The sequence below is a fragment of the Lactuca virosa genome, chromosome 9 (assembly GCF_052849685.1).
Source record: "Lactuca virosa cultivar CGN04683 chromosome 9, Lactuca_virosa_CGN04683_v6, whole genome shotgun sequence".
Classification (NCBI taxonomy): Eukaryota; Viridiplantae; Streptophyta; class Magnoliopsida; order Asterales; family Asteraceae; genus Lactuca; species Lactuca virosa.
The window spans coordinates 98,400,492-98,414,524 of record NC_136434.1 but is presented as its reverse complement, the minus strand read 5'-3'; the positions used below and the strand labels follow the sequence as shown (position 1 = coordinate 98,414,524).

The 14,033-nt window shown below is 31.4% G+C and overlaps 2 protein-coding genes and 1 long non-coding RNA gene across 6 annotated transcripts; 2 read left to right on the top strand and 1 right to left on the bottom strand.

Moving 5' to 3' along the window:
• Nucleotides 1-699: 699 nt before the first annotated feature.
• LOC145137819 (MADS-box transcription factor 23-like) lies at nt 700-4,674 on the bottom strand. 4 transcript variants are annotated; one of them, XM_079071955.1, is made up of 8 exons: nt 4,368-4,674; nt 3,554-3,623; nt 2,629-2,693; nt 1,843-1,942; nt 1,620-1,661; nt 1,258-1,299; nt 949-1,085; nt 700-857 (listed from the first exon to the last, which is right to left on the bottom strand). In XM_079071955.1, exons 1-8 carry the CDS (start codon nt 4,664-4,666, stop codon nt 794-796), a joined length of 819 nt encoding a protein of 272 aa, XP_078928081.1. In that variant the 5' UTR covers nt 4,667-4,674; the 3' UTR covers nt 700-793. The 4 variants fall into 4 exon arrangements, with proteins under 4 accessions (XP_078928081.1, XP_078928083.1, XP_078928082.1 ...); XM_079071957.1 differs by having other exon boundaries at nt 949-1,040; XM_079071956.1 differs by lacking the exon at nt 1,620-1,661.
• A 3,456-nt stretch (nt 4,675-8,130) lies between these two features.
• Nucleotides 8,131-9,417, top strand: LOC145139595 (uncharacterized). The gene has a single exon (XM_079073364.1). The coding sequence runs from the start codon at nt 8,131-8,133 to the stop codon at nt 9,415-9,417; it is 1,287 nt and encodes a 428-aa protein (XP_078929490.1).
• Nucleotides 9,418-10,537: 1,120 nt separating this feature from the next.
• LOC145135824 (uncharacterized) lies at nt 10,538-11,722 on the top strand. Its single transcript, XR_013720061.1, has 2 exons — nt 10,538-11,087; nt 11,211-11,722. It is a non-coding gene; the product is annotated as an uncharacterized LOC145135824 (long non-coding RNA).
• The last annotated feature ends 2,311 nt before the right edge of the window (nt 11,723-14,033 follow it).

Below are 14,033 nucleotides of genomic sequence, written 5' to 3'. Positions count from 1 at the left end.
CTATAAAAGATAAGATCACATAAATGTATCAAGTCTCACACTTGCACAAACACATAACCTTGTCCCCAATTATCGTCAAGAAAACAAAAAAGTGTTGGGCCACTACTTAAACAATATATTGGTTGATAGTACGAAAAATATGTTGTGGAGACAGCAGATTCAACGAACTCTAAATCGATGTTCATATTTCGTACTAGTAAGTGTGTCATATGAAACTATATGACTCTAGATCTATTGACGGGCCCAGTGAAATTCTTAAAGATTTCTCTATATATTGTTACAAGTTAGAAATGAAGAATCCGCAAACCAATTCTTTCTATTTGGACCAACTGTTCATATTCGGACCCGTGAATCATGTTCTAAACACACATTTCTATAAATTTTCACTCAATAATTTAAACTCTATCATTATGGAATGTCATATTAACATTCGGTGTATATATGGTTTAATGGTAAATGAACTAAAAAGGAATTTATTTTTAACAAGCATAATTTGGTTAGGTTGGCTATGGAGTTTAATAAAATGATACATTTAAACACAGTTTGGTTAGGTTGTTTATGGAGTTTAATAAAATGATACTTTTAAACACATTTCAATTAACAAACTCTACACATGTCGTCTGTCTTCTTAACAAGTTACGATATTGACATCAAAAGATAGCGCAACAACAAAAAGGAGATGATCTTAAATCCCGGATATAAAATATCAATTATCACTCATACAATAAAATAAAAGTAAAACTCGATGTTTAACATTAAATCTGAAGAATTATAACCTCATATTCTTCAAAACTTATGGATCAAGCTCAATTTTCGGAACTTTTCTTTTGTGATGTTGATCATTGTGTGGTGATAACCTACAAATTACAATAAAAATTAGTCAATTAATACGAGCTCCAATTAATGATTTTTATTAAAATAAAAGTAACTATAACCAAGGTTACATACCCTAAATGCAAAGAAATACCAATGTCCCCGTTATCTCGCTTAAGACACCCAAGTGAGCTTGGTGTGTTGAAATGACTATTTCGTCCTAATAGCTGGATTTCAGAGTTTGTTGTAGATTTAGTTAGATGATCTACAATCTATAAGAACAAACATTTCTTGAAATCAATACAAAAAGGAGGGAGCAAGACATGAACATAACTTCATGAACTTGAACATTCTTCTTATTGGAAATAATGGAATTTGTTTTAACTTTTATCATGTAAATAATTTGACTTTGTTGGGAAGCTAGTAGTGTTTAAGAAACTTTACTTGTTTCTTCAAAGCCTCGTTTTCTTGCATAGTTCTTTGTTCCTGTATCAACATAGTCACTCCTTTAAGACTATGCCAAAAAGAGAAGGAAAAAAAATGCAAAAACAAAAACCAATCCTAAGGTGGCATTTGGTTTGTAGGAGTGTGAGACCGAGATCAAAAAGATTTGAAAAAAAAATAAGATTTTTTTCCATGATGGGAATGAGGATTATGAAATCTTATCTCATTGACATGAATTGCGACCCGATGCATACTATACTAAACAAAGTAAAAAGTAATATTGTCATGTGTTTTCCAATAGAGAAACATGATCATTAAATAATGATATACACGAAATTTTTATGCATTAACAAACTCATTACCCGTAATTTAGTTTGTTCGATCTCTTCCATCAATGCCATATCCTGAGGTATAACTAAAAAGAATTATGTAATAACATAGGTGTAATTAAGTATATTCATGTTAGTTTTATGTTACTTGTGTTTATGAAAAATCATTTGAAAACACATATTATTATTATTAAGTTTGAAAATAGAAAGAAACACTTATTTGACTTCATGATAAAAATGATGTAAAAGATAACACCTTCCGATTCTTGACGGCTAACATGCCATCATGAAGTTGATGCTCTAAGTGTTCAAGCTCTTTATAGGTTAATCCTTCCAGCTCCTTTCCCATCATCAACCTTCAAATATTGCAATTAAGTAATTTTATTCAGAATTATAGTTATAATAAGTTTATATCATCGTCCTTAATTAGTGATCATTGCATAATATTTTTAATACTATTCTTGTGAAAAATTATTTCAGAGTGATATATTGTTAGTAGTCAAACATTTTATCAAATTATTTGACCAAGAAAGGGTTGTTTATTCTAAAAATAAAACTAATACCTAAAATATCACACCACATAATTAAATAAAACGATTCAATAAATCGTATTAATGTCTTGCAATGATAACTAATACACAAATAGAAAAACTTGTATTAGCTAGGTTCTATATAAGAAAAATTATTATGCGTCATTATATTTTACTTAGAATTTATATAACCATACACACACATAATATTTTATATGTAAATGGTTGTTTGATAGTCTATGATTGAGTAAAAGTTGATTAAGTAAATGTCTAATTGAGCCGGCATAAGTTATGTTCAAGACTGCGAACAATGTATAAGACTACATCAGATGCAAAAAAATATGGTATCAAACGATAATCGAGTCAGACCAATCATCTATCAGACTCAATAAGAGGCATATCAATCAGCTTGTAAAATTATGTATTGTAAATTGTAATATCATATAATAAAAATTATCGAATGGTTGTTGCAAGTTTTCAGCCTCTGGTAATTTGAAAATAAAAACACTTACCTCTGCCCCTTCCGCAGCTTCAAAATTTCAGCCTTCAAAGCTTCTACCTCGGGATCCACTTCTTGCTTAATAATATTCACAATGGTAAATCTAGATAAGCTCTTGATTATATTAAAAAAATAATCAAAAACTAATTTTAAATGAAAGAAGGAATTTCATATTTTAACATAAAAATTCGATCAATTTACATTATTCTTGTTAACTTTAGTCAAATTACTTCACAAAGCTTATCAAAATGTGAGATTATTGAAATTTGTACATCCATTGTCATTTCCTCATCTTTTTGTTCCAAATTAGTCCTTTAATTTAGTTTTCATAAAACTATATAGAAATGACGTAACCTTTATGATTGTTATAGTACAAGTATTTGACAAACTTTTCCTTTTTAAGTATTTATTTGAGAAAATTGATAGAAATGATTTAAGATATCTTTCATTCCTAATGCAGACACAAATACCAATGTCCATCTTTAATCAACTAAAAATTATTAATAATTTTACACAACATCTATCTTGGGCCGTCACATGAGAGGTAATCGCAGACACTAATAATATTTGGCAGACCCAAAAACAAAATCAAAGATTGCACAGAAGTTTTGAGAGTTGCACTCCTAGAAAAAAAATATATCATTTCATACAGTAGTTTCCGTCATTAAAGGGTTTATACTAAATTTACACTTGTAAGATTTTATAACGGATTTCTAACAGATTTTTGACAGATTTTAATGAATTTACATTAAATTTACATAAAAAATGTTAAAGGATAAGTGTATTACATATTGGTCCGCCCCTGACTAACAATCAATAGTCTGCTCAAATTTTAAACCCGAATAATCCATTATGTAACTTCATTCTCAGTTGATCTCCCATCATAAATGCAATGGGAGTAAGTTTTACTTTTTTTTAATTAAAATTTAAATGTATACCTGTGTCTCAGGGACTGGTTTATCCAAACAATCTGAATTTTTTTCATATCTTGAGATGATGTTTTGCAACCTTCATAAATAAAATCATATATTCATGTAAGGCCACACTAACATTTCATATATGTGAGATTTTGCCATAATATGTATGCATATAAATAATCGCCAAATGCAAACTCACTACATAAACACAGACTGACACATACATAAAAGAACAGTGTATGGACCATTTGGGCCCAAATGTCTTCTAGTGGGCTTCTCCTCATGATATACTAGCACTAGGCTAGCAATTTTAATAAGTAATCCCATTATAGTATGATCAATAATTTTTTATTTTTGTGACATTGTTAAGTATACAATAGACTTTATGTTTGAATCTAACATAGTAAAACGGAAATCAACATCATAAGTTAAAACGAACGCGAAGACTTTTGATGTGATTGGCAACAAACTTATCAAAAAGTTGGCTTACGATATTACTGCTTAAACAAGGAGTTAACGTATTCAATTCAATCGGTTATTATCAATCAACATAAATACAAACAGTTCAATTCTATTTTAATCTTGAGGACTTATTAAAATTTTGTTAACTCCTTTTTGCATTTTCTAAATAGGTTACAACTTAGTACTCTACGACTCTTTTTTCTAAGAACTATTCTATATATGTACAATGCATTTGAACATGTACCCACAACTAGTTGATGCATAAATTATTTGACAATCATTTTATGAAAAAAGAAAAGTGTATTTTTGAAAAAAAGCTTAAAATATTCTGCTAGAAACAAAAAGAAGTTGAGGAAATATAATTTGTACATACCGAGAACTAGCAAATTCATAGAGTTTTCCAGTACTGGAAAATATAATAACGCCCACCTCAGCATCACATAGAATCGCCAACTCTTTAGCTTTCTTCATAAGTCCAGCACGGCGTTTTGAAAATGTCACCTGTCGACTAGTGACATTTTCAATCTTCTTTATCTCAATCCGTCCCCGACCCATCGTCTTCCTCCTTCTCTCTTCTCCTCCACAACCTCCACCACCACCACCGCTGCCGCCACCACCGCCACTTGACGAAGATGATGAAGAAGTACACATGATGGAAACTTTAGTGGACATATAACTTTAAGAAGTTCTCTATGTGGTCTGCTACTTTGAAGTGATCTCTTTTAAAGGGTAAGAGTTGCTATGTTTGGAAATAGAAAATGGAAAGGAAGTGATAGGGTTACCAAAACTGGAAAATGCCATTCTCGAAATGTAAATTAATTAAAATTAAATAATATCATATACCATTTTAGTATGATGCCATTACAAATTTACAACGTTGGTTGTGGGGTATTTGCCCATTTTGGAACTTATTAGTTATATATGGGAATATATGAATTCTCAAGGAAGAAATATTTTGTTTTCATTCATATTTAATGTAGAAATTATACGCTTTATATTCACTCATATTTCTTATGACTTATTTCCTATTTAAGAAACCATACCACAAATGGAAAGTTTCATTTTCACGATTTACTTAATATTCTTGTACCATTTATACATTGTAAATGTGAAAAAAATATTCATAATCAGGAAAAGGTCTATTCAATGTTTTGGATATATAGTATGTACATTATACACATGTATCTTGGAAATATTGTCTTTAAAATTTTTTATAGTGTAAACTATTTTTTATTAAAAATTAGTATGATATTGTAGTGCAAAAAGACTTGGAAATATGAATCACTACATATGTCTCAAAAAATATAATCTAATAATAAAGTTTTGGCGAATATATAAGATACTTTTTGCTATTATTCTTGCTATTATAATAAAGTTGTTTGCGTAACGATTTATTTCACTAAATAGTACATAAAAAAAAACATGTGAATTGTTTTCTAGACAATTATAGAAACTTTTATTTCCAAATATATTTTTGGACATAAATATGAAAAGAAAAGAGAAAGTGCAAAAAGAGAAAACGGTAAAATAAAGAAATTATATCTACACAAAAATGGACTGTAACTTGTTACGTCCAAAATATTGCATTAAAATGTCCAAGACCACACGTAACGTGTTAGTTTTGATTATTTTGGTGACAAACTGTATGTTTTAAGTGATGTTTAGCATGATTTTGACTATTTAATTTGGAATAATTTGTTTTACAATATTTAAGTGGCTATTTTGTTGTCAGGGGCGGTCCTAGCTAGGTGCCCGGTGCGGCACCGGCAACATCTAGCTTCCGCGCACGTAGTAGAAAAAATTCCGTTTTTTTTTTTAATTTTTACCTATTGTGCCACTACGTAAAAAAAATCGTGCAACTACTAAAAAATTTTTGTGCAACTAGCCAACTACATAAAAAAAATATTGTCACTGTATCGGGAATTACCTAACGAAAAAAAATAATAACGAGCCCAAATGCCCAATGTTTTAATCAATTATTGTCTAATTGACCAATTGCCCAAAGCTCAAAATAAAACTTAATTGGATAAATTAGCAATTGGGCTAATTGCTTGTAAAAAAAATAGCCCAATCCTAATTAATTGAGTATTATCGGTTGAAAAAAAAATCACGATTACAGAATCGAAATTAGACTACTCGACTTCCTGATTTGCGTCGAAAAATCCTTCGACCAATCGACAATTCGACCTTCGATCATGCCTTGGCAGACTCGTGACTCACAATCGTTCATCCTTGATCGATTTCATTGTTGGATCGATCACAATCCTTGATCGATTTCAACAATTCTCTTGAAGACTTGAAGTTCTACTCGACTTCCTGAAGCAAGTATCGACCCTTTTCTGTCTTTTTTCAATTTCTACTGTTTTGGTTTATTGGTTAACAAATAACAAAATCCACTTCAAAGTTCAAACTTCAAAGCCCTACACTACAATGAAACAAGTAAGTTCTACTACCAATTCATTTAGATATTTGAAATTGATATGTTTTTTTGAAGTTATTGATTGACTTGGGTGAAATTGATTTGTTTTATTGAAGTTATATTGTTTGCTTAGGTGCAATAGCTATGTTTTTTATTGAATTGATTGTTTGATTAGGTGAAATTGATATGTTTTATTGAATTTATTGTTTAATTAGGTGAAAGCAACTTGTTTTATTGAAGACATTGTTTGATTAGGTGTAATTGTTATGTTTTTATTGAATTTATTGTTTGATTAGGTGAAAGCAACTTGTTTTATTGAAGTCATTGTTTGATTAGGTGTAATTGACTAATTGTTATGTTTTTATTGAATTTATTGTTTGATTAGGTGAAAACAACTTGTTTTTATTGAAGTCATTGTTTGATTAGGTGTAATTGTTATGTTTTTATAGGTTAAACTAAGTGGTTTTTTTACCAAAAGACAAAGACCTAATCCTAATGAAAGTGGTGAAGAATGTTCCCAAATACCAATCACCAATCAATCAATCCCTTCTGTTTCTAATCCTAATGCAACTCCACAAACACCAATCACCAATCAATCAATCCCTTCGGTTTCTAATGCAATTCCACAAACACCATGCTCTAACCAACCTAATGATAATGTTGACTTGAAAGATCTTCCAAAGGACCCGACGGATAGGCCATTGATTACAAGTTACAAACCAAATATAAGAGATGATGTAAGAAGAGCATATTTGCTTCAAGGACCGTGTCAAGTAAGGGCACATAAGTTTCCTAAAAAAAGTAGGTGATAGATTTTGAAGATTCGTTCCTTCATGGTTTGATGACTTTGATTGGTTGGAATATAGTGTGAAAAAGAATAGTGCATATTGTTTATATTGTTATTTGTGTGGGGACCTCATGGGACAAAAAGGAGGGAGAGATGCATTTGTTTCCCAAGGTTTTGATACTTGGAATAAAAAAGATGCATTTCGGACTCATGTGGGTGGTGTTGATAGTTTTCACAACAAAGCAAAAGAAAAGTATGAGTTTTTAATGAGGGAAAAACAAACTATTAATGTAGTCTTGAGGAGGCAAACCGAAGCAGAGGACCATAAATATAAAGCTCGATTACGTGTTTCTATTATTGTTGTTAGACTTTTATTGAAAACCGGTTTACCGTTTCGTGGTCATGACGAGTCGGTTAACTCGAAAAATAGAGGGCTTTACATTGAAGTGTTAAAAGCCATTCGAGAGACTAGTGAAGATATTTTCAACAATATTTTAGAAAATGCTCCTAAAAACAATCAACTTATTTCCCCTAAAATTCAAAAAGAACTTGTGCAATGTTTTGCACAAGAAGTACTTTTGAGTATTCGTGAAGAGATTGGTCAAGATGTTTTTGCTTTACTAGTTGATGAATCTAGTGATGTTTCAAAAAAGGAACAAATGGCTATTGTTTTGCGTTATGTCGATAGTCTTGACTTTGTGAAAGAAAGATTCATAGGACTAGTGCACGTGAAGGATACATCTTCTTTGACACTCAAAAACGCCTTAAATTAAGTACTTACAAGTAATAAGTTAAGTTTTAGTCAGGTAATTTATTCTTTACTTTTTTGTTATTTCAATTTAATTTAATATATATATATATATATATATATATATTAATTGTTTTAAATTTTAATAGATAAGAGGACAAGGTTACGATGGGGCTAGCAATATGCGGGGGGAATTCAATAGTTTGAAAGCTTTGATATTACAAGAGAATGACACGGCTTTTTATGTACATTGTTTTGCACACCAACTTCAATTAGTAGTTGTGGCTGTAGCAAAGAAGCATGATGGTGTTAGTGACTTTTTTGAGCAAATTTCGTTGGTGGTTAATGTTGTTTGTGCCTCATGTAAAAGAAAAGACTTACTACGAGAGCAAGCAAGAGAAAGGGTGCAAAAAGGCTTGTGTAGTGGTGAAATTGAAACCGGAAGAGGGTTAAATCAAGAGACAACACTTGTTCGAGCGGGAGAAACAAGATGGGGTTCACATTTCAACACACTCACAAGTTTGATGAAGTTGTTTGCGGATGTTCTTGTAGTTTTAGATTTTGTGAAAGAGGAGGGAGGGTCATTGGCAAACCGTCAACAAGCATCTGGAATCTTAGCATATTTTAAATCATATGAGTTCGTGTTTTACTTACATATGATGTATGACATTTTACACCTCACGGGTACATTGTCAAAGCAACTTCAAAGAAAAGATCTAGACATTTTAGAAGCGGCTTTGATGGTTAAAGGGACAATGGAGGCATTGCAATCTTTTAGAAACATAGGGTTTGCTAGCATTTTGCCAAAAGTATCATCTTTTTGTCAAACACACGAAATTGATACTTTAGATATGGAAGAGTTGTATATTGGTGCGAGAAAACGTAGGACTACAAAGACTAATAGGTTTCATTTTGAGGTTGAAATCTTCAACACGGTGGTAGATATGCAACTTACAGAATATCGGGATCGATTTAGTGAAACAAGCACCCAATTACTAGAATACATGGATGCTTTGAGCCCTTGTGATTCATTTGCACAATTTGACAAATCAAAGTTATTGAAGTTGGGTAAGTTATACAAGTATGACTTTGATGATTCAGATATGATAGACCTTGAAGGACAACTTGAGATATTTTATCACTCTTGCATCAAAGATGAGCGTTTCACTAGTTTGAAAGGAATTTCCGACCTTTCTCGTTTGATGGTTAGTACAGGGAAGCATCGGTCTTATCCTTTGGTTTATAAGCTTTTAAAGTTGGCTTTGATATTACCCGTAGCAACCGCAATTGTAGAAAGATGTTTTTCAAAGGTGAAGCTCTTGAAGACCGACTTACGTAACAAAATTGGCGATGAATTTTTGAACGACACATTGCTTTGTAATGTCGAGACCGAAGCACTTGCGAAAGTTGAGAATGAAAAAGTAATGGAGCGGTTTCAAAAGATGTCTGCACGAAGAGGACAATTTTAAATTCTGATAGATCGTTGTTATATTATGTTTAACCAGAAAAAAAAATTGTATTAGATGTTTTATATTATGTTTGACCGGATTTTATTTTTAATGTTTTATATTATGTTTGACCGGAAAAAAAATTTGTACAACCCCTACTACTAATTCATGTGTCCGCCCCTGTTTGTTGTGTTATGACCCATAGAACTATAGATTGTTAGAACTATATATATATATATATATATATATATATATATATATATATATATATATATATATATATATATATATATATAGGGTGAGGTTCAATAGAGAACCATAATTAACCAAGGAACCAAAGAACCAATCTTTTTTTCAACTTTTACAACTTATTTTTTATCAATAAAAAAAACTAAAAATACAGAAATTCATAACTTTTTATCATTTTTCCAATGATATCAAATTCGATTTTTTTTTTACATTAAATTCACAATGTGAATCTTTGAAAATTCACAACGTGAATCCGGATTCACACGGTGAATCCGAAAAAGATTTTTCACATTCACAATGTTAATATATGAATTTAGATATTTTTAGATTTTTTTTCGATAAAGAATAAGCTCTACAATTTGACAAAAAAGATTTGGTTCCTTGAAGAACCAATAATTATGGTTCTCTATTGAACTTTTCAATATATATATATATATATATATATATATATATATATATATATATATATATATATATATATATATATATATATATATATGGTACATTCACAAATCACATACAAACTTATGACATGTTATACACAAATTACTCATGTTATAGATACATGGGTGGACCCATACGTGGGACAAGTCCTTTTCAATATAAAAATAGTTATATATAAAAATTATTTTAAAAGTTTTTTTTGTAAGTTACTTTAACAGAACTATTAAATAAGAAATAAAAGAAATTAATTAAATAATTATAAGTAGAAAATATAAGAGTAAATTACACAAATAGTCCCTCATGATGTGCCAAATTACACGTTCAGTCCGTAGTTTTAAAAATTAACTCGGACCGTCCCTCATTAGTTTAAAACGTGCACCCTTCATCCCCGTTAGTTAATATTTACACGCATCCTTTATCAGACTTCAAATGACAATATTACCCTCTCTATACTATTTTTAATTTAATTATAATTTATTTTGTGTTTTTAAAAGATAAAAAAATAAATTTCAATTCGATCCAACCCAACATTCCATTATCTCTTGTTTTCATTATTCGGTTCACAAAAAATCACTAACACCACCACTACCTTCCACCACCACCGGAGCACCGACCACCATCATCACCTGGGAACCGACCACAACCATCGCCGGAGCACCACCCACCTCATTCTTCTCCGACTGGATACTCGTTCTTCTTAGATCTGATACCCCCTCGTCTCAGATCTAATATCTCCGTCGAGGATTGTTTCAAACCGTTGAGTAGGTTTCGAGGAGGGTTTCAAATGACAACGATCTGACGGAAACAACGAAGTTGATGGTTTCAAACGACCACAATCGCAAGGTCATTCTGATATGTTCTCTTTCTCCGGCGAAACCATCATCGATTTGGGAATCTGTTGCTCGTCTTCTTCACATGTGCGCCACCATCAAGCTTCATCAGCTAAGGTTTCGAGATCGGCGAAGATACTGTTGATATATGTGCTTCAGATCTATTTGGTACACATAGCTTTTCCTATCTCTCTTTTTAGCATTCCTTCTCTATAGCCTGTGTCTATCTTCTGTCAATTCCTATTCTCTATCTGGTCTAATCGGCTAAGTCTTCTATCTCTTTCGATGTAGTCGATGTCGGACTAGGAAAGCCAGTAAGGTCAAATGTATTGAAGCTCTACCAATTCACTTGCTAAGGAGCGTAACGAGCAAAATCTAAGGAGTTTCATACAGGTGATAATGGCAATGAAAAAGTATGATTTCTGGTGGTGTTCCCAGTTTTGGGAATGGATCTAATGAAACCCTTCTCACCGAAAAATGGATCTGGGAACAATATTTTTCCATAAAAGTGTCACAGACCTCCATCTCCATCTCTGTTTCTTTCTTCTCTCGTTGTTCTTCTTCTATGCCCTCTTTTTTGGAACAACATCGTCATCACTTTTTGAGTTTGATTTGCGAATACACGAATTGGTTTGTTTATTTAATTTCTGGGTTTGAATTAGTTTTGATACCTCAATTGAATGGAATAATGGGCTATGTTTTTTGCTTTTTTTTTTGTTTGTTTGTTTTTTTCCTTCTTCTTCCTGTATTTGAACATCGATTGATGCTTTTGCATGATAGAGATGGTGGTGGCGGATTATTTATTTCTGATGGCAGAAGTGGTGATAGTTTATTCTGGTGGCAGAGACTGTGGTTTAGAGGTTATTGGTGATAGTGGACGGTGGTGGTGGTTGACGGTGGTGGTCGTGGTTGTATTGGTCAATAGTAATAGGAAAGGAATCATAAATTTAATTAAACAATTTCTTTTAATAGATTAATAATTAAAAATTAATAAATAAATCAAAAAAGAAATAAATAAGGGCAAAATAGTCTTTTTATGTCCTGAGGGATGAAGCGTGTAAGTTTTAAACTAACGAGAGACGGTCCGAGTTAATTTTTAAAATTAGGGACTGAACGTGTAATTTGACACCTGCACGAGGAACGATTCGTGTAATTTACTCAAAATATAATTAAAGAGACTGTCATTAGAGAGCAGCCCATCACCGGTACGTCAAACACGTCACTAGACCACCACCGTCCACCGCCTTAGCACGTAGCCCATGTTCCTCTTCCTCCTAAGCTTCAAATATTTTTATTTATTTTCTTATGATTCTGGTGTAAAGAGATTGTCCAATAAAAAATATCTAAATCAACACCTATATACATATACAGTTATACATCATAAACACACATCCATTAAGGCGGGTTTTGTTTGCAGATTTGTTGTAAATGATACAATCATTAATGCCGATAATCGTAGTTCTATACCAAACCCAAAATTAAAGTATATTGTACACAAAACAAAGTGACCTAGTTGTGTTTTTTTTTTGCTTATCGAATCGTTAAACATAAGCAATTCAACATAAACATGGGTGTATTTAAAGATGTGCAAGGTGGGCGATCGCACATGGTTATATTGTGATGGAAGAAATTTTACACATCAATCAACAATTCGGTAATCCAAAGGCAAAAGCCATCGTTTTGTTCCAATTCCAAAAGCTCATGTTAAAATTAAAAATGGCAACAACTCACGTTTTAAAACTTAGGTTTAAAATTAAAAATTGTATTTGGACTAATAATGTGCTAATGTAGATTTGTCGCAAGCGAGAGCTCACGTTTTGTTACAATTTCAAATTTTCAAATTTGCAGCAACTGCAAAGCTTAAATGACGTTTCTTGTTTCTTGGTTTTCAGATTGCTCTAGACTTTGCCTCTCATTTTTTATTGCACTTCCGCTCTCGTTTTGGTTGTCGACTAAAATTAAATAATTATTCCATTATTTCTAATTTTTGAATCTTACGGCGGCTCATTTTTATATTCATATTGTTGTCGCTGCTTAACGAACATAACACACTAACACACATTTTCTGAAATGACTATATTTCTTACTTCACATTAGTCCATTACAAAACTTAATTTATGTTTTGAATGATTTGATTTTTTTAACGGCATAAACTTTAAATAAAAATTACTAGCTAGATGCTAGCAAAAAAGAACAAAATAGTTCAAGATTACAGCAGTCCAACTATGATTCTATCTTGAACGATTTTATTGATTTTCCTAATTACTAATTCCCTCTAGTTTCTATAATTATGTTCATGTTTTGTGGCATTTACTTAGTTGATGATAACAATGTTTATAACTTTGACATTGTTGTTGATGTTATATCATATATAATTTTCAGAAATTATGACTCCCGAGAATCTGTCGGGTAGTGAAAAACGTAATATATATATATATATATATATATATATATATATATATATATATATATATATATATATATATATATATATATATATATATATATAATGAAGATTTAACAAAGTCTCAAAGTGGAGTTCTAGATAGGTTTATCCAAAAAAAAACACTCACGTTTCTCCTCAAAATCGAAACAATGACAATGATAACTACTGAGAACAATATATTGGAGAGTATTGATTATGAAGGTGACCAACTTTGTTTCAAAAAATGCTAGAAGAACCCCGCAATTCATTTAACTGTGCATGATTATATATCGTATTATCGTTCTTTTGTCTTGATTATTTTATAACATTTATCGATTTATCGTAGTATTAATGAATTTTGCTTATATATTAAAAAAAAGTTATATTTAGGGATCCTTTTTTTTGCACATGACCCTCAAACTCAACGGGACGCTCCTACATAGAAATATATGTGGCGATCCAAGTGTGAAGACTAAACGGGGATAATATACTATGGGGAATCCTTAACATTCCTTTAGTGATTAATGAAGTTATACGTTATAGGTTGGTACAAGGGAATCCTTAACACTCTTTCCAACATGGGTTTTGGGAGAAAGTTAGAGCGTGCCTTAACTCTTCTATGGCATTGGTTTTAGTAAATGACAATCCTACATCTCGGTTCAAACTCAAAAGGGACTTATGCGGATTTG

Coding starts and splice junctions, on each gene's coding strand:
- LOC145137819 (XM_079071955.1), bottom strand. CDS start 4,666: ATGTCCACTAAAGTTTCCATCATGTGTACTTCTTCATCATCTTCGTCA. Junction 2,694..3,553: donor AACCAGTCCCTGAGACACAG/GTATACATTTAA, acceptor AATATTATTAAG/CAAGAAGTGGATCCCGAGGT. Junction 858..948: donor GGTATTTCTTTGCATTTAGG/GTATGTAACCTT, acceptor TGTAATTTGTAG/GTTATCACCACACAATGATC.
- LOC145139595 (XM_079073364.1), top strand. CDS start 8,131: ATGCGGGGGGAATTCAATAGTTTGAAAGCTTTGATATTACAAGAGAAT.